The sequence below is a fragment of the Delphinapterus leucas genome, chromosome 2, assembly GCF_059928025.1.
Source record: "Delphinapterus leucas isolate spDelLeu-1000000601 "Yukka" chromosome 2, BTC_Dleu_Yukka2, whole genome shotgun sequence".
NCBI classification, from domain to species: Eukaryota; Metazoa; Chordata; class Mammalia; order Artiodactyla; family Monodontidae; genus Delphinapterus; species Delphinapterus leucas.
The window spans coordinates 131,248,536-131,275,295 of NC_143130.1; the positions used below are offsets into that span (position 1 = coordinate 131,248,536).

The following is a 26,760-nucleotide window of genomic DNA, read 5'->3' on the forward strand; positions in this document are numbered from 1 at the left end:
CAACGCAGAAGATGCTAAATACAGTCTAACTGCTAAATCTTTGCCTTGCCAAAGAAGTCTAGTCTCTTCCTAGAAGACAAGAGAGTGAGCATAAGTTTGATGCATAAGAACAAGGTGCTTGGCTAAGTAGAATTGATTGGAATTTTTTGGAAAAAGGAATCATTGTTCCCTAAAGTTTCTAACAGCAATGATTAGGAATTCTGAACCTGTACTTTAGGAAAAGAGATTTCCAAATGTAAATATCATTCTGTTCTCTGCAATTTTAAAAGAGATATTCCTTTGAGAGAAGTGGAAGATTGTCAACAAGCAAAGTTATGACTCATGCAAACAACACTACGAGAAGGAAAGTTGCCAGGTGATGCTGCTATGGCTTAGGGACCACACTTTGTGAGCCACTGGTATATGCATTAGCTTTACGACTGTGGTTACCCTGGTGTATGCGTTAGCTTTATGACTATGGTCACACTTAACTCTATTTCTGTAAAAGTGCCTGTTATTTCACCAGTAAATGTGCAGTGAAACTATAATACTAATCTAAAAATTACAAAAGCTTTTTAAAATATTTTTAAAATCTCTTTTTTAGGAAGAGCAGATATTCTGGGGATGGCATAATGATGTTCACATATTTGACACAAAGACACAGAGTTGGCTTCAACCAGAAATTAAAGTAAGTATTGTAAAAAGTCACCTTTATGTTTGTATACTCATTAATACTTTTAAAATCTATTTCTTTTACTGAGTTATTGGATTTCAGTAATTGAGTTTGTTATCATATACAAAGGGGTTCTCTTATGAGAACTGTTATTAGTACTTTTTTTAATCACATATTTTTCTCCAGGCTAACTAAGGTTTTCTAGAAAAATCTAAAGAGGTGCCATCATTATTCTTTACCCACAAGTGTAATGCCCTGATTTAATGAAGTCTCTTTTAAAAAGTCCTTTCGTAACAAAGTCCATGATTTTAAAAAGCCCATGTTTCATAAACCCTTGAAATCTTAATACTCTTTCATCTTCTAGTGAGCAAACACAAATTCACATTAGTTTAAGCCATTAAAGAATTCTCACATAGCTGGGAAGTATATTTTGAAGTGGCTCACACAGTGGAAGAGCTACAGGGACCAGGACCTTAGGAACTGGAGCCAGTTATCCAACACCATCACAATATTTGCATCTCTCTGTTGGCTTCTCCCTGCTTCTCTGTGTGCTAGCTTTATCCTGTCTACTGCAGACTGTCCAGCTCATTTAGAAGGGAATATGGCCCTGGCTACACCAGCAGATCTTTCTATTGGTGCTGCATTCTGTCAATGTCTATGTCTTTGTCCTAGAAAAAGACTCTGGCTCTACTTAGGCATGTTCCTACTCTATATCAGTCCCTGCTGCCAAGGGGATGACTGGCCAGGTCTGAGTCTCAGGTCTGTCCCTGGGGGAGCAAGGTATTGTGATTGGTCAGCTCACCGGAACTGTGCAGAATAGAATGCTGAACAGGCAAAACCAAATTTCTGTCCACTAACATGCACATATGACTAAATTTCCTTGCAGTTCAGCTTCTGTAGATGGTAGTGAGGGAGGTTCTGTGCAAAATAGCAGGTGTTACAAGGTTTGACCCTTCTCAGCTTCCTCTTTTTCCAAGCAGTGCTTTTCAGGTGTTCAGTGCTCTTCTGTTCTCTTCTAATTTTGGAACTGATCAACTATCAGTCGATCATATTTGTTGATTGAATTTTCCTGCAGTCAGCATTTTAATGTCAAGATTTATGTATTAATGAAATAAAAGCATCTTATCTCTGTTAAAATAATTTCGTATCAGCAAGCAGGTGGAGAGAAATATTATTGAGACTGGATCTACTGAAACTCATCCTGGATCTCTTTCAGGTCTCTTAACGCTCTGCTCCCTTAGAGAATAAGCAAGAGTCTGGAGCTACTGCAGGCATATTTTTAGAATATGCTCCTTGGGATAAGTGAACTGAGGTAGCTTATAATTAGTTCTTTGGACTTCAGGTCTTTCTGTTGTGACTCCTTCTCTCTCTCCTTACCTTAATCCGTACCCCTTCCCCCCTTCTGCACCAACAGCCTAACGGGCACTGACACTCTTTCAGTTAGTGTTTAACAGTATTTTCACTGTGATTTCTCTGATTATTTCTTCAAATAAGTTCTTACATTGTTTATATTATATCTGAAGGTTTTTCTGATGTGGTTGCAGCTAGAATTTGTTCCCTTTATGTTTTAGAGACATTCTTAAATGAATTAATTGTTCCTAAATGTCTGCAGCGAAAGGAAAGGTAACATGGTAGTGTGTTCGAGTTACTGCTGTTGAAGTTGAAGAAACTGGTTGAAAAGAGCTGTGTACTTTTACATAAGCCATATAATGTCATCTGTTAAATGGAAAGTTGAAAGTGTTTTCCTACATGGGACTCTTAACCCTATGAGGACAGTAGAATATAATAGTAGTCTTTGGGTTATTTTCAGTATTTCAAATGACCTAATAAGCACTGTGCATTATTTACGCAATTAGCCGCACAGGCTAATGCAAATGCCATTACTTTGTTTTTGTTTGGACTGGTATGAACTCAGTTTATTCAGAAGCTTTGGTTGGATATTAAATGTATTTCATAGATAAAAAAGGAGAAAGTCAATATTTATTTCATAATGAATGTGTATATAGTAGAAGAATTTTTCCAGAATTTCAGATCAGGGATGGGACAATAAAACTTGTTTTGTTGGAAGTGTTGGGAACTGCAACACAAATGGTTCTCTCTCATTTATGGTTCTCTCTCATTTATTTAAGTGTTATATAGGTAATATCTGAATTATTTCTTACCATGTTGACCTCATAATTATTCAAGTAAAAAATTCTAGGAGGTTATGATATTGGATGTAGTGCTTAAATTTCCTGTGGCCACATTCGGTAGCCAATGAGCTGAAAATGTTGGGTTCTTTCAGAACTTGGAACTAAATACATACACAGAAGTACCCACCATGAACACATGGAAATTATGCAGAAAATTCTTCCTTCAAATCTTATTCATTAATCTACCCATTATACCCTCTCTTTTCCCACCAACCCCAAACTTCTCTGAAGAAAAGTTCTGCTATATTTATTCAAAGTAAAGTATAAAGAAGTATTATCAGTTAGTGTGAAGAGTTTTAGTAAGAGATAAACACTGGCTTAAGCCAAGAATGAAGTTCTTATTGTGGAATTTGAAGCATCAAGAGTTTTGGGGGGGCAGATTGATTTTTTTTTAAGTCTCTGAGATCATCACACAGTGTACTGCTCACTCATATTAATATTAACTCTGTGTGTGTGTGTCTCTGTGTGTGTGTGTCTCTGTGTGTGTGTATGAGTGAGAGAGAGGGAGAGAGAAGAGAGAGGAAAAGGGAGGAAAAGAGGGGGTGGGATGGGCAAGGGAGAGAAAGAAAATGTTTTGAAATATATATATATATATATATATATATATATTTTTTTTTTTTTTTTCCGGTACGCGGGCCTCTCAGTGCTGTGGCCTCTCCCGTTGCGGAGCACAGGCTCCGGAAGCGCAGGCTCAGCAGCCATGGCTCACGGGCCCAGCCGCTCCGCGGCATGTGGGATCTTCCCAGACCGGGGCACGAACCTGTGTCCCCTGCATCGGCAGGCGGACTCTCAACCACTGCGCCACCAGGGAAGCCCTAAATATTTATATTTTAAGCTAAAATTTATGTGAAATTTTTTTTCTTTTTTTTATACATTTATTAATTTATTTTGGCTGCGTTGGGTCTTCCTTGCTGTGTGCGGGTTTTCTCTAGTTGGGGCGAGCGGGGGCTACTCTTCGTTGCAGTGCACGGGCTCCTCACTGTGGTCTTCTCATTGCGGTGGCTTCTCCTGTTGCGGAGCACGGGCTCTAGGCGCCCGGGCTCAGTAGTTGTGGCGCATGGGCTTAGTTGCTCCATGGCATGTGGGATTTTCGCGGACCAGGGCTTGAACCCATGTCCCCTGCACTGGCAGGCGGATTCCCAACCACTGCACCACCAGGGAAGTCCCTATGTGAAATCTTATTTTGCCAAATAGTGTCAGGCATTTAAGAAAAACACTTTAAAAAGTAAAGATCAGGGACTTCCCTGGTGGTCCAGTGGTTAAGAATCTGCCTTCTAATGAAGGGCACATGGGTTCAATCCCTGGTTTGCTGTGGGGCAGCTAAGCCCTCACACCACAACTACTGAGCCCGCATGCCTCAACTAGAGAGCCCGCGTGCCACAATAAAAGATCCTGCATGCTGCAAATAAGACCCAACACAGCCAAAAAAAAAAAAAAATTAAAAAAATTAAAAAAATAATAAATCAGTCAATATTGTAAAAAACAGTAAAAATCAGGGTGAATAAATGTAATTCCTTAAGAGTAGTATTTGTCTATAATTATTACTATTGAGAACGAACTTTTGCATTAAGGTTTTGAATTAAGTTACATAGGTAATGGTAACTTAGCAGTCAAGTATTTCTCATACTGAGCATAGGAATGTGACTTCATTATAGATGTTTCAAGCCTTTGCTCTCCATTTTCTGATCTCTGCTTGCAGGGTGGTGTTCCACCGCAGCCACGAGCCGCGCATACGTGTGCAGTTCTCGGAAATAAGGGCTATATCTTTGGCGGACGAGTTTTGGTTAGTGTTTTTTATGAAAATGGTCTTTAATCTTTGATGCTTCTTACAAAAATTGATCCTTTGATTTTGTGGAATAGCTGAACATTCAAATAGTCTAGAGATTAAAATGTCATTCAATAATAACTTTTTAAAATCTTCTATTCCCTAAACGGACCATACATGAGTAACCACAGGTGATTATAAATCATATTTTAATGGGGGAGAATCCTTCACTTCAGTGATTTATCAGAAAAGTTTAATTTCTTATTATCTAAATCTTGTTAGTTTAAACTCATTTTTTCCTTTCCCCCTTTACACATTAATTTGGTAGCTCTATGCTAGTTTTATTAATGCTTAGCATTGTTTCCCAATATATAAACTTCTGATGTTAAGTAAAATAGAGTTAATCCATTTTTAATCTGAATTTATTTTAAAACCAAAATTTTAGCCCATGAAATATGTAAAACACTGACCAATTTCATACACTTTTATTTTAGCAAACTAGGATGAATGATTTGCACTATCTAAACTTAGATACCTGGACCTGGTCTGGAAGGTAAGTTCGAAATTTAAGTATGTAGGCATTTTTGTGTGTGGGGTGTGTGTGTGTGTGTGTGTGTGTGTCTGCCTGCACAGACGTGTGCACACATGCATGGTATAACCCAAACTTGGATCTGTAAAACTGAACTGATATTTTCTTCCCCTTCAGATTTTTTGCTTAAGCAAGGAATATATAGATTTCAATATAGAGTTCGTTCTTTAACTAGACTATATAAAACATGAGAACACTAGCAGTTGAAAATTGATTATGTAAAAGTACTGGTTTTATACTACATATTCTTGAGGACTGGTCAGTAGAACAAATGAAGTTTTAATGGGGCCATCACAGGTCAACAGAAAACCGAGTGAGCCAAAGTCTGATTTTATTGCTCATAATATATATTTAACAATAGAATAAATATATTTAGCTATCAATTCAGCTGTTCATGTAATGATTTGGAATCAGACCTATATATTATGCCAAAGTATAAATACTATTAAAAATAAAACCTCAAAAGTGCTAGAAGAAAGTATAGCAGATTATCTTTAAAATCTTGGCATGGAAAAAGCTTTTATAAAGATGATATAAACCCAAAATTCATAAATTCAAAGACTGATTGATAAGACCATTTAAGAATTAAATATTTCTGTGTAGAAATATATACCACAAAAAGTTAAAAAGCAAATTGGAAAATGCAAACAAAAAACAAACTAGAAGTAATATTTACAGTATTTCTAACCAAAAGGGCTAAGATTCATAAAACTCAGAAAATCAGTAAGAAAAAGACAAACAGGCCAATAAAAGTGAACAAAGAACATGAATGAGCAACTCATAGAAGAAATACAAATATGCAGAAATTATTTTTAAAAGATGTCCAACTTCATAAATTATTAAAGAAATTGAAATAAAAATAATAGTTTTCACTTACCGGATAAAAATAATTACAAATGATCAGTTTGTGCTAGGTTGTAACACAATTAGTGGGAGTTTAAATTGGTATAATTTTCTGGAAGGTAGTCTGGTAATATGTTTAAAATATAAAATGGAATTTCTACTTTGATCCAGAATTTCTCCTAAGACAAAAATTGGACAAGTGTTTATATGTGTGTGCATATATGTATGTGTGTGTGCACACACAACAAAGATGTTTATTGCAACATTATTTATAAAAGCAAAAACATGACATCAACCCTCATGTCCGTAAGTGGGGGTTGTTTAAATCATGGTGCATTTGCCCAATGAGCTGCCGTACTTCCATTACCAAAGGACAATATGCTTCATGGAAATATTCTGAAACATATTAGTTGAATGAAAAAAATTGAACAGAGTATATGATCCTATTTGTATATTTTTAATAAATGTCTTTATATGTGCATTAAAGTTAGGAAAGATATATACCAAACTATTAATGTTTCTTATTGCTGGAGGACAGGATTATAGGAGAACTGTCCCTTTTAATAACTATTTTTGTGGTTGTTGAATGTGTTGTAACCCAAATGTTTTTTATAGTTAACAAAAACAGTAAAAATATTTCCATTTTGGAAAAAATAAATTACATCTTCTACCAACGGCCCATGTTATTCTGGAGCATTCCGGAATGTTGGAGAATGGTGTGACCTCACCTCCTAAATTAGTTAAAGTTTTGTGCTTATGGTTTTGTTTTGTTTGGTTTGGCTGCACCACGTGGCATGTGGGATCTTAGTTCCCCGACCAGGGATCAAACCCATGCCCACTGCAGTGGAAGCACGGAGTCTTAACCACTAGATGGCCAGAGAAGTCCCTGTGCTTCTGTTTTTATTTTAAGAATATGACAGTATTTGTTTGAAATCTTTAGAGGTTTATCCTGAATCTGGAGTGGCTTGCATACTTTTATTGTGAAGTTAGAGTAGCATTTTCAGGAAATTCTACAATAAATAGACCAAAGTAAACAGCAACAGCAACAACAAAATCCCATAATATCCTTAAGGAAGTCAGATGAAAATACAAAATTAAATGTGAAACAACAGTAAAAAATGACAGACATGAAAATATTTCTGTTAAAAACCTGAGGAAGTCTTACTGATTAACTAACAGTGAAGCCAAAGCCAGCCTCTGAACACTGACACCAAATTAAATCTTGGAGACAGAGTTTTGGGTGAAGTAATAAAGAATAGCTTTATTGCTTTGCTAGGCAAAGGGAGCCACAGCAAGCTAATGCCCTCAAAACTGTGTGTCCCAACAGGGGGAGCCTGTGAGGAGTCTTATAGTCCAGGGGCGGGGTTGCTGATAAGGATCAGGGTACGTGCAGGGCCCACATTCCTTCAATCCAGAGGTCATCTGGCGTCAGGTGGTGATGGGCAAACTGTGACCTTCTCTGGAATGAAACATGCTTCATCATGTAGTTAACATCTTGCATTTGGTGGGGGTTGCAGTTCAGCAGAAGAGCTCAAAGATATTATGTGTATCCCTTGAGGCAGAACCAGGACCCTGCCCAAAGGCTGCACTATTGTTTCTTGACTGCTCCTCCCTTGTGTCTGCATCCTCTCCTTTCCCTGATTAGCAGCTGTTTGAACCTACCTTTTGGAACTCAGGGAAGGGGACATGGAAAGGCTCTTGTGCCCAGGAGCCCCACCGGGTCCAGCTTGGTTTCAATAGGAATGATGCTCAGTATGCATTGTGAATAACTAGGAATTGACTTTTTAATTTTCAGTCTGTGTTCTGGCCAAGTGGGATAGACATTAAATGGAAAGAAATTGTGTAAATTCTTCAAGAATTTAAGAATGTTTTAAAAATATTCTGGTAGGTAGGATTAGTAGAATCAAAATTTTTTATACTAGGGAGGGCAGTTTTTTCTTTTGAGATCTGAGATGATCAGAAAACTTTTGTTTTGACTAACACAGTACTTAGATTCTTCTATTTTTTTCCCTCACCACAGGATTCCAATTAATGGAGAAAACCCCAAACATCGGTCATGGCATACTTTAACACCAATAGCTGATGATACGCTTTTCCTATTTGGTGGACTAAGTGCAGACAATATTCCATTAAGTAAGTTGATTAAAGTTTAACCTACAGTTAAAATTTTATTCTTTTTTTTACCTGATTGTATTTGATACTTAAGGTATTTTTACTTTTCTGATTTTCTGGTTTACCTTTATCCCCAACTATGTGGTTGCATCATGAATTAGAAGTAGAAGGCCCCTTTCCTTCCGTACCCTTGCTTGTCTAAGTTCTCCTGTTTCCTAGTGTAGGGAAAGGAAAAGTGGTTGAACCTAGAGAGGAATTAAAGACCCTTTCAACTATAGTATTTCTGATTTTGTGTCTTCCTAATTTTTGATCCAGATGCTTATACTATAGGCTAGAATGGGGATTAGAAGAGGAACGTTTCCCAGGAAGCTCTAGAAATACACGGTGGGAAGGCCAGTTGCTTCTCTTTTTGTTCCAGAACTATAAAGGAAAGTGCTTAGCTAGAGTTTTTTAACTCCTGTTACTGCTCATCCCAATGGCTGTGATTTTTGTAATACAGTTTTTCTTTCACTAGTATAATTGTGGCACCAAGAAAGACAAGTGACCAAGAATATCCACTTAGTTTGACAAGTGTCTTGTAATTTAACACAGAAGTTTTCTATGGCTAGAGACATTTTTCTTAAGAAACTTTATATACCATTAAAACCATTTATATAATTTTATATAGGGTCGAAAAACAACTATTTGTTTTTCAACAAAAATTTATTGAGCATCAACTGTGTATCTGGCAGTCTTCTGGCCAAGAAATGCCAGATGCTGGTTGGAGGAACAGCAGTTCCTCTAGGGGATGTTAGTTACTGTAGATTATTATACTTCTCTAATTTGTGGGGTATTTAATTAAAAAGGATTTGGAATCTAATTTAAAAACTAACATCGGGCTTCCATGGTGGCGCAGTGGTTGAGAGTCCGCCTACCGATGTGGGGAACACGGGTTCGTGCCCCGGTCCGGGAAGATCCCACATGCCGCGGAGCAGCTGGGCCCGTGAGCCATGGCCGCTGAGCCTGAGCGTCCGGGCCTGTGCTCCGCAACGGGAGAGGCCACAGCAGTGAGAGGCCCACGTGCCGCAAGAAAAAAAAAACAAACAACTAACATCTATACATCTTAAATATATACAGTATTGTATGTCAATTATATCTCAATAAAACTGGAAGAAAAAAATCCTAAAATCTATCCATTTCACTAAGAGTTGTTTAATATCGTATCTTTATGAGCTCTACTGTTTCAAATTCCTATTTGCTTTTTTTCATCATTGAACTATGGAGAATTAAATCTCCTAACTCCTAGTCTAGTCAGTTTCCTCCCTCAAAGATTCAGCTGAAGAAATGGTCATATGGGTATCAGATGATACCGAGAAATTACTTTTAGTTTTGTTGACTGTGACGGTGGCATTGTGGTTAAGTGATAATAACATGGTGGCTGTGTAAAAAATGTCCAATTTTTTTTAGTGTTGCTCACTGAAATATGCTTGGGGAAAATGATAAGAGCTAGGATTTGTTTTAGAAGAATTCAGCAACAAGAATAACAAAAAGAGATAAATGGAGCACATATGGTAAAATCTTAGTAGTTGTTGAATCTGGGTTATGTGAAGGTTCGTTGTCATGTTCACTTGACTTTCGTACATGTTTGAGAATTTTTATGATAAAATATGCACACGCACAAAAAATAGTCATATAAATGTAGCATGATAAATTTGGGGAAAAAATTAAAATTTTATCCCAAACACCTAATCTTAATTTCTGAACTGTCATAATATTGCAGGTGATGGTTGGATTCATAATGTCTTAACAAATTGTTGGAAACAGCTTACACATTTACCTAAAACAAAACCCAGGTAAGTCTAGAAGTTGACAAATAAGTAAAATAGTTAAGAATTTTAAAGTATTAAATGTAGCACTGAATTTATAGTGTTTGCCGTTAAAACCAGAAACCATCAGGAAGGATATCTTTCAAATAAGCGTGATGTTACCCAAATAATTTAACTATAATCCTAATTATATCTGATTGTAGAAAGGAACTATTCAGTTTCTATCCGTATTTGTATATTTGAAAATTTTATTCTTTTAGGTAAATGTATAATCTTGCCTGATAAATGTGAAAAGGCTAACAAATTGAAAGTATGATATAATGTTAATATTTTTAATAAGTAGACAAGAATGGGGTTGGCTTTAGTAGTAGTTATTTGGGTTTGGAAGAGATTTAGAGCAATTTAATGAGGAAATTTCTTTCATGTTGATCAAGTAGATGACAGATTATTATTTTTCTTTATTAACTGTACGATGTATTCATTAATGTAAATTTCTTAAAAAAGGAAACAGTTGTTTGTGGTATATTATAGAGTAAAAACTGTAGAAAAATATATTATTATTAGACTGCAAAGAAAATCACATTCATACTGTATTTTTTCTTATTTGATTGAATAGTATGATATATATTCATAGGAGATTCAAATTCAGTACCTTATAATCATTATGGTTAGTAATTTTATTCTTTTTCATGCCATGTATTTCAGAATATTTTTTACTATAGATTATTTATATTAATGTGAAGTTAGTCAATGATATATTAATGCATAAGGTGATATGCATTTCAGACATTTAATAACAAGTAACTTACTTGAGAAAGAGGCCTGAAAATATTTATATGTAAATATATATACATATATCATTGTGTATATCTATATTAATATGCACAATACATTTAGAGTTTATCATAACTACATGTGTATCATAACTACATTCTTATATTTTCATGTATAAAAATTCAGTGGAATGTATTATTTTAGCAATTCTGGATCTTTTGAAATATATTGTTTAAAGAGTTTTATATTAAATTCAGGAGCCCAGTGTTCTCGTCCTTGCTCAGCTACCACTTAGCTTTTTGGCTTTGGGAAAGTCACTTAAAGAAACTGAGCATCAATTTCTTCATTGTGAAATGAGGGAGTTGGACTAGATGAGCTCTTAGTTCTCTTCCAGTTGTTTGATTGTGTGAATGAATTAATTATAGACCAAAGTGGTGGTAAGAATATGTTTAATTTTCAATTGCTCCTATTTTATATTTCAATCCTTAATGAGTAATCAGAGCCATAGAACTATTATCAGTAATATATAGTTAGAACTGAGCTATGTAAAGCGATTTCTTTGAATTCAGCTAATGTGTCATGTAAATCATATGCTTTATTAGAATGTTTAGGTAATAAGTTTAGAGCAGCTGTGAGAGGACATAAGCTGTCTGTAAAAAAGAACATCAGGTTGCAAGCTAGATGTCACCAAAATCAAGGCAGGAAAGGCTTTCCAGTGTTCCTCGATGATGGAAGTCCAGGCCAGAGTTTTCCTAAGGCAGGTAAGACAGAGGCAGATCTATCTTCAGGTATGAGGTGAGGAGGAGAACAGGTGAGATACAGTTTAGTGTAAGGAGAACATATATATGTGTATATATACTAATTTTTTATGAAAGTAAGAATTTACTTAACATTTAAATGTATATTGTGAAAACTTTTCCAAGTTATAATTTGAAATGTAAGCTGCCCAATTCTCCTCTTGTAATTCTGTGGAAAGTACTATTGACATTTTGGACCAAATTATTCTTTGCTGTTAGGGGTATCCTGTGCATGTGTAGAAGCATCTCTGGCCTTTACCCAGTAGATGCCTGTAGTACTGCGCCCACTCCCCCCACCCTCCCCCAACACACACCTGGAATTGTGACAATCAGAAATATCTCCAGATATTGTCAAATGTCCCCCTGGGGGCAAAATCATCCCTGGTTGAGAACCACCGTCCTACAGTGTAACACCCTCTTCTCCAGGTATCATCTTAGATAAAACTGTGCTTGGGTGAATAGCCATCTATGTAGCCATATCTGATCGCCTATATAGGTGGCTATCAGCAAGGTCCCTTTTTTGTGTGTCTGTAAAAGATGTCCCATAAGGTGTTGATATATAGAGCCTTAGGCATTGTTGGATTCATGAGTATTTCCAAGGTTACACATGGCTTTCTGTCCTGGAAATTAAGCTATTCCTTCCTATGAGGGAATTTGTTATACTCGATCTCCTTCCCTCAGTCCCTCCTCCAATCCCCATCCCCAACCCCACAGCATAATCTGAGTGTTGCTGAAGATCTGTGTCAATTTATGTTCTAACATACAAGTTGGAGAATTGGACAGAGTATTTCACAAACAAAATTTCTAATGACTCAGTCCTATTCTGGGTCCCAAGTGCATTTGTCCTTGAATGTGTCATGATTGTTTGAGAAAACTATTTAAACAAATTGTGCATAAGCCAATTGTTTGCATTTGTGGAAATTAAAAGGATAAATGTACTAAAAATAAGTTATGTGGTAATAAAAGACATGATAATATGTAATTGTTTGGGGCATCCGATGCTTCAGCAATTTGGTCTATTAAGAAAAGTGGGGGCTTCCCTGGTGGCGCAGTGGTTGAGAGTCCGCCTGCCGATGCAGGGGACACGGGTTTGTGACCTGGTCCGGGAAGACCCACAAGCTGCGGAGCGGCTGGGCCCGTGAGCCATGGCCGCTGAGCCTGCGCGTCCGGAGCCTGTGGTCCGCAACGGGAGAGGCCACAACAGTGAGAGGCCCGCGTACCAAAAAAAAAAAAGAAAAGTGGGACTTCTCTGGCGGTCCAATGGTTAAGACTCCACACTCCCAATGCAGGGGGCACGGGTTTGGGGAACTAAGATCCCACATGCTGCACAGTGCGGCCAAAAAAAACAAAAAGTAATCAAGTACTCTCAGAGTCAAAGCAATGATTCTGTAAAACTTATAATTTATTTTCTAAAATTGAGAAATTTATGTGTACTTTTTTCTCAGTTAGACCCACAGAAATATTAAATTTTATAAAACTATAACATTACTTTTGGCAAATAATGTGAAATTAGAGATGGATATGAGCTATCAGACCATTTCCAAAACAGCATTAGATGCTCTGCTTCTTTCTGAAATAATTTGTTTATTTAATCACTGAGTAAGTTATGCTAGTATTTTGTGTTTGCTTTTGTTAATCAGACGTTTTTGAGCACCTGCTGGATGCAGAACACCCTATTAAGCATTTTTAAGAATATAAAATTAGATTACCCAAATTCCAGTGGTGTGCTGGTAAACAGTTAACAACCGCTCTCCAGGAAAAACAAAACCAAAAAAAAGAAAAGCCCTAGTTTGTAGCATTTGCTGATTTGCACCATGGCCAATGTGATATCATTGAACATGGAGTTGATAGGCACAGTTGGCTTTACACCACTGGGGCCATTTTTGACCTTAAGGACCTTATACATAGTCTTTGTAGGGAGTTAGGAGACAAATTACATCAAACAATTAAAGTAGTATATAGAGCAATTTGTCTTCAAATGTGAGTTAGGAGATTATAAAATAAGCACATAAATGTTGAAAGGTGCTGAACAGGGAGGGTAACAGAACCAATTTGGGTGGTATTTGGAACACTTCCTGGAGATTTTGAGCCTATTTTTAAGGCTCTGAGAGAAAGACTTCTCGTTTTAAGCCCAAGAAGCAGGGTGAACTAACAAAAGCCTAGAAAGTGGTACAAGCTCTTCTCTTAGGGAATAAATGGACTTGGCTGAAATAGAGGGTTCATTTGGGGAAAGGCAAGAATTAAAATTTATGGGAAAAAAAATAGCTATTGGTCATAAATTTTTGGCTGAGAAAAGTGGCAGAGATGCTTCCTGATCAGGAAATGTCCATGGTTAAAAACAATAAATATTTGAAAAATATTATTTATCAGCTGTAAGTAGCTGGAAGAGATTAGAGACAGAGAAATAAGGAACGTGTGTGGTATTCTGTACCCAGGGTGATAAGTAGTGTGACAATATTAATGTAAAGAGAATGACCAATGGGATTTGTCTGGTGGTGGGGACCAGAGAACAGGGAAGGAAGTCAAAATGAAAGCAGCACCATGGCAGATAGCAATAAGAAAACTCTTTCTGCAATAGGCTGATCAGTTCTTTTTAAAATTGTTTTATATCATGATAATATCTGTGAGATAAAGAGGTTAGAAAAAGGTCGGAGGATATAATAAGAAAGAGTTATAGGGAAGCCTCTCTTTCATTGAAACAATGTGATTCAATGAAACCTAGAATCTAATTCTCTAATAATTCTAGAGAAATCTTTAAAATCTAACCCCTTTGAGGTTATGACAAAGGCTCAAGTTCAGTCATACCCCTTTTGAAATAGATTAAATTTTGGAGTGTGCAATTTAAAATTGGTTTATATGTAATGTACAGTTTCTTCCTTGATAGTATTTCACTGTTTATAATTTTCGATCATAGGTTATGGCACACAGCCTGTTTGGGAAAAGAAAATGAAATAATGGTATTTGGTGGGAGCAAAGATGATTTACTTTCCTTGGATACAGTAAGAAAATTTCAATTCTAAATATTTCCTCTGAGTAATTGTGTTATTCAAACTAAATGGCTGTTCAAAAAGATTGTTGATACTCCCACATTGAAAAATATGGAAGGGCATGAAATGTTACACTGTTGTACGATTAATCTTCAGAATGAGTGGCTTTTGTGAAGCATTGCAGGATATTTGGGGTTTACAAATCAAAATAGGTCTATTAACTTCATTAGTCAAATTATTAAGAAGAGCTTCTAAAGGATGAATCTTCATTTCTCTTTGACCCTCCCCGTAGTCCCGAGTGTTGATAATTTTATTGAATTAAAATATTTGTACACAATATTTGGTGCATATAAAGAATATATATAAAGTATATGTAAACTACTAAGTATAATAATAAGTACTTGTGAAATTTGCTACCTAACTTTATAACTAGAACATTATCAAGGCTAGCTTCTCCCTTCAAGAGGAAACTACTATAGAATATTTAAAGTGTATTTTTTTTTTATTTTATGTGCCTTTTGCCACTGCTTCACCCCTGTTTTACATTGAGTTTAAAGCATTCTCATTCTCATTTAAAATCATTTTAAAAATTTTTAAAATTCTCATTTAAAAATTTAGTTTTATCAGATTTTAACGAGTAGCATTTGGGAAGTATTGTTCTTCCACTCCTTGCACCTTGGGAAATTCAGAGAGATGGCCACACTTACATTCTGTACATGATGGGCCAGGAGCTCAGGATTGATCGCTCTGGTTTGCATAGGACACTTGGGAATGGCAGGCGCTGAGCCGTCAGGAATGGGCTGCAATGAGACAGAGCCCACCAGAGGGCCCCAGTGCCCTTTCACCTCTTCAGGCGTAGTTATCTCCAGAGTTGTTCCTATGGAGTGGTGAACCCTGAGATAAGGTGGCTTTTCTCCAGGGAATTTGGTTTATTTTAAGATTCTGAGGCCTCCAACTTAAATGTTATGTGTAGTGAAAGTTTTAGAACTTTCTTTGGCTGAGAATTCAGTGCTTCAATAAAAGATTAAAACCACAACTTTACTTAAAAAGCAACTTTTGTGGTTTGTCTTCTTTTTCTTGGCACTAGAAATCTTTATTTAGGATACAAAGTTTATCATTAAAATATGAATTCTGATTAAAATCATGATCATAAATTATGAAATTCTAAAGACCTATTTGAAAGTATTAGAAAAATTTTCTGCTGACTCCTCCATATTAACTTTTAGATGAGAGAGTCATTATTCAAAAAATCTTCTGGATCTGTGATTTTCAAATTAGGAATTCCCAGAGAATCTTTCACCTGGAAAAGGGGGACAGAATAAAGAGATTTTAAAATGAGTCATTTGGAAGAACAAAGTTCTGCTTAAAAACCAAAAAACTTGGAAACCACTACTGTTCTCATTTTGAAACCACTGTCTTAAAGGGAAAACATGTTTCTGATTTTAAATTTTTCATTTATATAGGCTGTGGTTAGGTAGACTTTTGGTCACTGAAAAAATGGTAACCACGTATCTAAAGTTTGTGTAGCTAGCGGGTATGTGTACATTTGTGTGTGTGTGTGTGTGTATGTGTGTGTGAATAGTTAGAGATTTATTTGCTGCTTTACATAATTTCTTTTACATTTATACAATAAAAATATCCAATTATGAATGTATTTTATTTTTATCAAAAGTCTTGATAACTCCTTTTTTGTGTTGATTAGGGTCATTGTAATGATTTATTGATCTTTCAAACACAGCCTTATTCACTACTCAGGTAAGAAAATTCATTACTTTAAAACATATATGTTATTAATGTATGATAATTTCTTCCTTTTTGGGAAACGTTATAATATTTTTCAGGTAGATTATTACTTGAATTTATATTTACCTCTTCCTAAGAGTATAATAAAATTTGTAATGATGAACCATATACCAATGTGATTTTTAAAAATTAAAATATAGAGTATAGTCACATTTTTATTTTGTTTGTAAAACTGAATTTAGTTCATGTAGGAATGTTAAACATACTGTATTTCCTTGATTCTAGGCCTGACTTTTTTCATATTTTAACTTTTCTGAAATCAGAGTGTGTCTAGTAATAGACACACATATATATGAATTTAGTTTAGTAGAATTTCTTTTTTTAACCCCAAAGTTGTTATTAAATTGGTGGTATGACTTACAGTGTATTAGCTGATATGCTTTTAATTTAAAAGGAATATATACAAAGTTTAGTGGGTGGATTGTGGAGCAAGCCCCTATTTCTGCCTGTGAGAGTCAGGAGGAGGGATTTGAGTGAAGAAGTTGTCTAGTGAACACGTGTGGGTATTTTATGCAGCAGGGATAACAGGGGTGAAGGCATGGGACAGAGGGAGGGAGGGGAAGAGAGAGAGAGAGAGGAGCTCACATGCTCTGTGTCAAGGAGTGTGCTATAACTTCTAGACGTTCCACAGCTTAAACCGCTTGAAAACCATAGCTCAAACTGGACATTCCTGAAGTCTTTCTTAGCCACTCCTTCTGTAACTGCTGTGGTTTCCAAACTTGTCTGGACATCAGAATCTCATGGGGAACTTCAAGAAATATTGATGCCTGTGTTCCAGCCCCACAGATTGTGATTTGATTGGTCTGGGGTACGGTCTGTACTTTGGGATTTTTGAAAGTACCAAAGGTAATTCCATTTTGCAAAGTTTAGAAATAACTGGTGGAATGATTTACCCTGCTTTGTATTGTTACTTAACTTTTGTTGTGAACATAACCACTTTCCTTAAGTAGATTACAAGTTCTTTATATGCGGCGATCAATAAATATAATATTTGGGTGCCTAGTATGGGAAGGCACTGTGCTGTGAAATGAAAAGCCATGACCTTTCCCTGAAATTGCTAAGAATATAGAAGGCAGGCTTTCAAACAACTATTATAGAAAAATAAAATTGCTTTAAGGGGAACATGTACAAAGTTCATAAGAATACTGGAGAAGAAGGCCCTTTGTTAAGATAGCAAAGGTTAGGGAAGTCTTTGCAGAGGAAGAAGAGTCTGAGACAAGGATTTACTGTGAACAAGCAGTGCAAACGTGTTAGTGCAAGATATATATATCTTGCACTAACATGCTTATATATATATATATATATATATATAGGCATGGTGTGTTCTGGAAACTGAATTCTTGAGTATTCCTGGGACATAAGTATGAGGTGAGGAATTGTAAGAAATGAGGCTGGATAAGAAATCAGGAACTGTATGTCATCTAGCACCTGTGTCTCTCATGCACAAGAGTTTACATTATCTTGCAGGAGGTCAGGAAGCATTGAAAAATTTGGAGCAGAGGAATAAGATGATCATATTATAAGTTATAAAATTTCTTTGGCAACAGCGTAGATGAGAAATTGGAGGGATAAGTGACTGCGTTAGGAAAGTTAGTAGAGACTGTTGCATTGATCAGGAACAAAGTGAGGGTCTGATTTAGAAAGTGGCAGTGGGGCTGGAGAAGGGAGGGAGGGAGAGATATTTAGCAGGCTGAATGGACTTGGTAGTTGAATGGATGCTAAGGGAAAGAAGAGGGAAGAATTAGTGATAGAGTATGGAGAAGGCATTGGGTTTGCAGGTGGGACGGGGTAGAAATGATGAACTTGGTTTTGGGCATATTGAGCTTGAAGTGCTTATGGGACTTGCAACAGAGCGTTCCATTAAATAGTTACTAACTGAATAAATGGAGCAAGGTCCAGGCTAGACATAAAGATTTAAGAATCACTGGAGTGTGAATGGGTATGGGTTAGCTCTGCCCAGGAAGAGTTTTGAGAGTAAGGGTGAAGCCAACGACTGAGCATTAAGAACTCATAACATTCGAAGAGAAGGTAGAGGACAAGGAGGCACAGGCGAGTGACCAGAGCTAGAGGTGAAGCAGGAGATAAAGGGAGCACAAAAACTGAGCGAGGAGAGAACTGGAGATGGAGCATCTGCCTACTGTAAGGAGGTCGCGGAACATCTGGATTGACAAGTGCCGTGGAGTTTGGCAACACTAAGACGTTGGCAAGGTAAAGGGGGAAGCCAGGATGACTTCTGGGGACGAGCACCACGACCGGGGAAGGGGTGAGCATATTTGTTTCTGTGCTCAGGGAAGCAGCCATCGGGGACTAAGTTGTTGGAAACAGAATAAATGAATGGAGTAGGCTCTTGAGGAGGTCGGTTTTAGCAAACAGGTAATAGAATTATCCCTTGACTGGAGGAAGGGATAATAATAATGGCGAAAGAAGGAAGTATAGCTATGAAAATAGATGAATTTCTTGGTTGGGGGCAGGGCACTGAGAAGGTTTTGGCTGATGGTGAGGTCGTCTGAGGAGGAGGAGAGGTAAGGATGTGAACTTAAGGAGGGCGATGAAGACGTGACATAGCCGCTGAGGTGACTGGGGGTGGAATGCTGCCGAGGGATGTGTAACATCATAGTGCCGAGCACTCAGGAGGGCTCAGCGGAGATGGAACAAAATCGATATGCAGTGGGCCACGTCTGCAGAAATGTGGTTTTCTCCAGCCGCACTAAGAAGCCAGGTTGCAAGCACAGAAAGGAGATGGTTGAGTTTATCCGTGGTTGGAGTTTAGCTAGGATGGCATAACAGAGGGACAGTGAAGAATTAGATGAAAATTGCTGGCAGGAGATTGAAGTGCATGTGGACAGGAACGTGCACATGGATGCACTATGAAGTGCATGTGGACAGGCCGGATAGGAAAGAAAGTCACAACCGGAGGGGTCTTATTATTTGGAGAACAGGGAAGAGTCAAAGGAGTAAAGGGGTGTAAGAGTTAAAAAGATACAGGCTTATGGTCCAAGAGGAGGATATGGAAGTTTAAGATTTCAGAGGTGGAACTGTCCTGAGTAAGGTCATAAGAGTAAAAAGGGTTTTCCACACAGATGCTAAAATCAGTCAAGAGACAAGACTGTGATGAGTCCAGGGCCAGAATCCTCAGCGATGGGGGAGAATGAGCGGGAGGTTAATAGATGGCAACACCCGACGGCAAAATGATCGCAGCCTGGAAGCAGCAGTGAGGGGCGAGGAGAATACATACTAATCCTGGCTCCTGACTGTGAAAACAGAGCTGAGGGGAAATTTGTCCTCTTTCCTCCAGAAGGCTGCACACAAAGGAATTTTCTTAGATTTCACTTAAAGCAAAGACAGAAAGTCACAGGAAGCAGGGGTGTTTGTAGACACAGCTGGTGTTCCAAAAAGCAGAAAGGAGAGGTTTGGAAGGGGAGATAAGCAGTGATAGGGAAGATGAACCAGTATAGAAATGAGAGGAAGAGCAAAGATAGACTGCATGTGCCTGCCTTTGAGGCTGGGACTCCAGGTGGCTGTCAGTCAGACCAGTGTAGTCGCTTCTGGAGGGGGTACGGGGAGCGCCGGGTCACAGGGTATAAAATGGACACCAGGTGCTGCACCTTGGGGTGATGGAAGAAGAAGACAGCTCGCAGAGAGGAGTAAATTGTTACTGGGCTGGAAGGATGTGTGAAAAGGGGTCTGCTTCAGACTAACCTGCTTCAAAATTAAGTCTGAATCTTTTTTACTTAAAGAACATTATGCATGGTAAGTTGTACCTGGATTTTGGCCAGATATGGTCCCCATGCTATAAAAATATACAATTACTGTGGTGCTCTGGAAAGAATATATATCCTGTCATGTTCCAAACAATACCAGGGGAGTACCTAATCGTGTAAAATTTTTATAGTTTTATTTTGTATATTACTTACCTATAAATATTTTATAAGTTCAGGTTCAAAAACTAATAATTCTGGTATGTTTTGTTTACAGGTCATGCCTTGACTGCATTGGTAAAAATGCTATAATTTTAGAAAGTCAGATATCTTTATTACCTCCTAAACTTCTCCAACAAGTACTCAAAAAAATAACATTTTGGACTGCAGTTAATCACCGAGAAGAACAAAGAGCCCAAAAAGAAGAAACAGAAAATAAGTATCAGTGGATCAGTAGCAATTAAGTTGTTGTATACTCTATGTATTTAATATGTTTAAACATTTTAATCAGACTGTATATTTACCCCCCAGATTGGAGGCTTGATTTAGAAGATAAAATTTGAAACAAAAATTCTATGTTAAACTGATTGTATGGCATGAGATATATAGGAAGAAGATGTTAATGGCAGATTAATTTGTATTTATATTTGTAAATTAACGTAAATTAATTTCCTTATAAGCTGCAGAAAAAAAATCTACTTTCTGAAAGTAAGTATAATTGTAAGAGACTTTAACTCACTGTGTCTTCTTTACTGGAAAGATTATACAAATTTGAGGAGAATAAGAAATTACCCCAAGGACTTTAGAGATTCCCCAACCTAAAGATAGATAGATATATAAAAACACCTCATATCAACTTTCAGAAAGAATAGATTTTTCTCAAGTCACTTTAAAATTACATAAAGCTTCCCATTAAATGACTCGGTTATTTAAAGAACTTCTCCTTAAATAACTAGTACAGCTGGCCAAAATGATAAAATAGGCAAGCACTGCTATGGGATTAAATATTGAACTCCTACCCTTTTAGCACTTATCTAGTAAAGTATTCTTCCTCACCGTTGAGTAGGAGAATAAATGTCTTCAATTGTTTTTCTGTTACCTCTGAGTTGTTAGTTTGTCCCATTTTATATGTATATAAAACCATGTTTGAAAGTGTCTAAAGTGGAGATTTATTTGTCATACAAGCTTTGAAATATTGAGAGGCAGTATAGTTATTAACTTTAGAGACACCTGAAGATACATTTTGCCTTGGGGGAATACTTCTAAAGTAACTTTCAGTGAATTATGAAATGGGATGATAACCTAGTAATTCGCCTTTCTAGAAACCCCTCGTTTTGGCCCACACCATTCTACAGAGTTGGTGCTCAAGACCCAGGATATTCAAAATATGTTATCTTCCCATTTCTTTTCAGTATTAACTGCCTATAAAGAAATGGAACATGAATATTTATCTTTATGTTCTTTAAATAGTACTTTTGCCATGGTTAAGAAGTTGTTCACATATCACAGTTGTACCCATCCATTGAATTACTAATAACAAGGAATTACTAAGAATTTGGTATATAAAATTACTGTCTACCATACCACCATGCACGTTGACTCTGAAATTTAAAATGTTGGAGTAAATATATTTCTGTATTGAAGTGCATGTATAATTTATAATGAAAATTACAGTAGTTTATAGATCTCACTACATTGTAGAGATATATTTTATATATATGTACTGTCTTTTAGACGTGTAAAGCTTCTATTTATGTATTGAAATATTTTGTGTTTACATTTTATTTATTATACAAACTATATAGAATTACTATTTTCCTAGTTTTGTTAGTGTGAACCAGTCATTAGAATTGATTGTGCAAACAATATTTCAGTGTAAGTTTTCATTTTTTCTTACTATTTTCAGGCTGAATAACAGATTTAGAAAGTGAATCTCATAGGTAATATGGGTCTTAGAAGTAATATTTTATTACTATGAACTTCAGTATTTGGCATTCTATAAGGAAAAAGTATCAAAACATATTAGACAGTGATAGATGACACTGAGTGGGATGAACACTTTTTAAAATGGCTTCTGGGTTGTGTGAATGCCTTCTCTAGCCTCTTAGAGAAGCACTTCTGTTTTTAAATGGTTTACCTAAACACTAAAAGTTAGATTAACCCCCTCAAAACATACACTCTTCGTTTAGGCTTCAAGAGAATGAAAATCTATTTATTATTTATGGCACACAAAACTGGTACTCTTCTTATTTGACTTAATATATTGTACTGCTTCAAAAAGTTATGTGTCCTGAGGTAGCCCCATGGTAGGAGTGGCAGGGAATTCTAATCTGATCTTCAATTTCCAAAACTTGGCTTATAGCAGGGCTTCCCTGCTATTAGGAGATGTGGAAATTCTGCGAGCTGGCAAAGCCAGTTTTGAAGATCCCTAGTCAAGCAGTATTCATTCCTCACTTCTTAGCACTTATGGTTTATTATCAGCTTATGTGTTGTTGACCTGTGCGGTGTATAGGAACCCAAGGCAACATCAGGCTCATAACTTTCTCTCTTAACTCTCCCTTACGGGTTCTCTGTTTGAAAGATGACTCTAGAGGGTTGACTTTTTTTTTTTTTTTTTCAGGTGGTTCACAAAATAGGTTTCCAGTCTGATTCTCAAGGAAAAAGAATTTCTGGCCATCTTTATTATGTGTATCAGGATATTCTTCCAGTTGTCAGGAAGGATTCTTTTGAGGTATTACCATTTTTAGAATGATATAGCAAATGGCATATCAGAGTTAGTGTACATTTTTTACAGATCGTATCTTTGCATAAGCGCATTAAAAAAAATTATTAGCCTTTTGATAGAAGCTTAAAAATATTCTTTAGAACTTCGTACTGTCAGCCCAGGAACAAAGTGATGGTTTCACCAATACATTATTTATATGTATGTATGTGTGAGAGAGAAATAAAATAAACTCACTAAGATAGAATAATTTTCAGGGTAGTACATAGTGTCTGAAATATTAAAATTTTGATTTCAGAACACTTCACAGGAAAAGAAACAGTTTTAAGAAACAAATAGTACCCCATTCCCACTTTCTTTTGGTGCCTGTTTTTTCATCGTATTAATGTGATTCTATTGGAATTTCCAATTTGATGAAGTTATCAAACGGTCCAGCATGTGGGTGCAGCAAGAACATTTTTTAAATCACCCAAGTAATGGACTGAATGTTTGTATCCCCACAAAATCCATATGTTGAAACCCTAATCCCCAATGTGATGGTTTTTGGAGGTGGTGTCTTTGGGAGGTAATTAGGTTTAGGTGAGTTCATGAGGGTGGGGACCCCATGATGGGATTAGTGTACTTATAAGAAGAAGAAGAGACCAGAGCTCTCCTTCTCTGTCCCTATCACATGAAGATGCAATGAGAAGGCAGCCGTCTGCAAGGCAGGAAGAGGGCCCTCATTAAGAACCAAGTCTGTCAGCACCTTGATCTTGGACTTCCCAGCCTCTAGAACTGTGAGAAATAAATGTCTGTTGTTTAAGCCATCCAGTCTATGGTATTTTGTTATAGCTGCCTGAGCTAAGACACGTCTGAGGTCCACAGTTTACATTAGAGTTCAGTCTTGGTGGTGTACATTTTATGGGTTTAAACAAATGTGTAGTAACATGTATCTACCTTTATAGCAGCAGTCCCCAACCTTTTTGGCACCAGGGACCAGTTGCTTTCATGGAAGACAATTTTTCCACAGATGGGGGGTGGTGGGGGATGGTTCAGGCAGTAATGTGAGCAATGGGGAGTGATGGGGGGCAGCAGATAAAGCTTCGCTCGCTCACCAGCCACTCACCTCCTGCTGTGTGGACTGGTACCGGTCTGTGGCCCCGGGGGTTGGGGACCCCTGCTTTATGGTATCATACAGACTAGTTGCACTGCCTAAAAATCCTACGTGCTCTGCCCATTCATTCCTTCCTCCCCCCTAAACCTGGCAACCACGGATATTTTATTGTCTTCATAGTTTTGTCTTTTCCATAATGTTATACAGTTAGAATTGCACAGAATGTACCCTTTTCAGATTGGCTTATTTCATTAGTAATATGCATTTAAGTTTCCTCCATGTCTTTTCATGGCTTGAAAAGATGGCTTATTTCTTTTCAGCACTCAATAATATTCTATTGTCTCAATGTACCACAGTAATTTTTTTACAATTTTCTATATAGACAATTGTGTGTCTATGATTTGTCATGAACAAAAGCGGTTTTATTTCTTCCTTCCCAACCTTTTGTTTCCTCTTCTTGTCTTACTGCATTAGCTAGGTCATCCAGTAGGATGTTGAAAAGTTGTGGTGAGAGGGGATCCTTTCCTTGTTCCTGATCTTAGTAAGAAAGCCTCTAGTTTCTCATCATTAAGGGTAATATATATTTTTAAATTTATTTATTTAATTAATTTATTTTTGGCTGTGTTGTGTCTTCATTGCTGCATGCGGGCTTTCTCTAGTTGTGGCGAGTGGGGGCTACTCTTAGTTACGGTGCGTGGGCTTCTCATTGTGTTGGCTTCTCTTGTTGCAGAGTGCAGGCTTCAGTAGTTGTGGCATGTGGGCTCAGTAGTTGTGGCTCGCAGGCTCTAGAGTGCAGGCTCAGTAGTTGTGGCGCACGGGCTTAGTTGCCCCACGGCATGTGGGATCTTCCCGGACCAGGGCTTGAACCTGTGTCCCCTGCATTGGCAGGCAGATTCTTAACCACTGCACCACCAGGGAAGCCCAAGGATAATATTAACTGTAGGTTTTTTTGTAGATGTTCCTTATCAAGTTAAGGAAGTTCCTCTCTATTCCTAGTTTGCTGAGAGCTTTTTTTTTTTTGTTATCATGAATAGGTGTTGGATATTGTTAAATGCTTTTTCTTCATCTATTTATGTAATCATGTGATTTTTCTTCTTTAGCTTGTTGATACAGTGGATTACATTGGTTGATTTTTAAAAATCAATTAATTGATTTTTGGCTGCATTGGGTCTTTGCTGCTGTGTGCAGGCTTTTCTGTAGTTGCAGTGAGCGGGAGCCACTCCTTGCCATGGTGCACAGGCTTCTCATTGCGGTGGCTTCTCTTGTTGTGGAGCACAGGCTCTAGGCATGCGAGCTTCAGTAGTTGGGGCACGTGGGCTCAGTAGTTGTGGCTCGCGGGCTGTAGAGCGCAGGCTCAGCAGTTGTGGCGCACAGGCTTAGCTGCTCTGTGACATGTGGGATCTTCCTGGACCAGGGCTCCAACCCGTCTCCCCTGCGTTGGCAGACAGATTCCCAACCACTGTGCCACAAGGGAAGTCCCACACTGGTTGATTTTTGCATGTTGAATCAGCCTTGTATACCTGGGATAAGTCCCACTTGGTTGTAGTATATAATTCTTTTTTAATTTTTTGGATTTGATTTGCTAATATTTTGTTGAGGGTTTTGGCATATATGTTCATGAGAGATATTGGTCTGTTGTTTTCTTGTGATGTCTTTGTCTGGTTTTGGTATTAGGGTAATGCTGGTTTCAGAATGGGTTAGGAAGTATTCTCTCTGCTTCTGTCTTCTCAAAGAGATTGTAGATAATTTCTTCCTTAAATGTTTGTTAGAATTTATCCATGGACCCATCTGGGCCTGTTGCTTTCTGTTTTGGAAGGCTATTATTGATTCAATTTCTTTAATAGATATAGGCCTGTTCAGATTATCTATTTCTTCTTATATGAGTTTTGGCAGATTGTGTCTTTCAAGGAATCGGACCATTTCATCTAGTTTATCAAATATATAGGCATAGAGTTCTTCATAGTATTTCTTTATTATCTTTTTAATGTCCATGGGATCTATAATGATGTCCCCTGTTTCATTTCTGATATTAGTAATTTGTGTTTTCTTTTTTTCTTAATTAGCCTGGCTAGAGGTTTATTGATTTCATTATCTATTCAAAGGACCAGCTTTTGGTTTTATTGCTTTTCTCTATTGATTTCCTGTTTTCAGTTTCATTGGTTTCTTTCTTTTCATCATTTCATTATTTTTCTTCCTCTTATTTTGGATTTAATTCGTTCCTCTTTTTCTAGTTTCCTAAGATGTAAACTTAGGTGATTGATTTTAGATCTTTCTTCTTCTCTAATATATGCACTCACTGCTATAAATTTCTCAGTACTGTTTTTACCCACCCCGCAAATTTCGATAAGTTGTAAACACAGGGGCAGTGGCTAGGGAAGAAATTACATACTCCGAAAATTTTCGTGAGAAAAGCCTTTTGATGTTGTTGTTTGAAGTATTCCTCCTACATAATGGTCCCAGCGTGAAGATGGGGAAGGGAGAGGATAATAAAGCACACTCCTCTCACCAAATACATCCAAGTATAGAGGCACCATTAGATTAGGGATTTAAGATGCAGTCTAGTCTAACCCCGTTTTACAGGTGAGAAATCAAATTTAGATTACAATGATTCTTAATTTTCTCTTGACCTAATTGAAAAGTATATTAAATGTAAGCGAAAACAGTATCTGTGTGAACAGGATTCATTTTCCTCCCTGAAGGCTTGGGTGGTGAAGGTTTCTGAGGCACTTTTTGAGCACAGTTTTCCAAACTGGGTGGAGGATGCAGCAGTAAATTAAGATTTCAGCTGAACCAAAAGACCTTACAGAGAGAAGATGTCGTGAACCGCTCTGCAGGCACAGTCGGCGTGGCACGCAATCCCAGAGATGCCACGCGCACCGAGCGGCACCTCCGCCGGGAAGCCGCCCAGCAATAGGGCTGGGACCACCT

The 26,760-nt window shown here is 37.3% G+C and overlaps 1 protein-coding gene across 2 annotated transcripts in view; it reads left to right on the top strand.

Moving 5' to 3' along the window:
• KLHDC1 (kelch domain containing 1) overlaps positions 1-23,545 on the top strand; it is a 46,458-nt gene extending 22,913 nt beyond the window's left edge. For both annotated transcript variants that reach the window (XM_022570633.3, XM_089906167.1), the window contains exons 6-13: positions 584-667; positions 4,544-4,627; positions 5,104-5,162; positions 8,062-8,174; positions 9,913-9,985; positions 14,444-14,528; positions 16,219-16,271; positions 20,295-23,545. In XM_022570633.3, coding sequence (XP_022426341.1) covers positions 584-667; positions 4,544-4,627; positions 5,104-5,162; positions 8,062-8,174; positions 9,913-9,985; positions 14,444-14,528; positions 16,219-16,271; positions 20,295-20,481 — 738 coding nt within the window. In that variant the 3' untranslated portion in view covers positions 20,482-23,545. The remainder of the gene's footprint in view (positions 1-583; positions 668-4,543; positions 4,628-5,103; positions 5,163-8,061; positions 8,175-9,912; positions 9,986-14,443; positions 14,529-16,218; positions 16,272-20,294) is intronic.
• Positions 23,546-26,760: the final 3,215 nt, after the last annotated feature.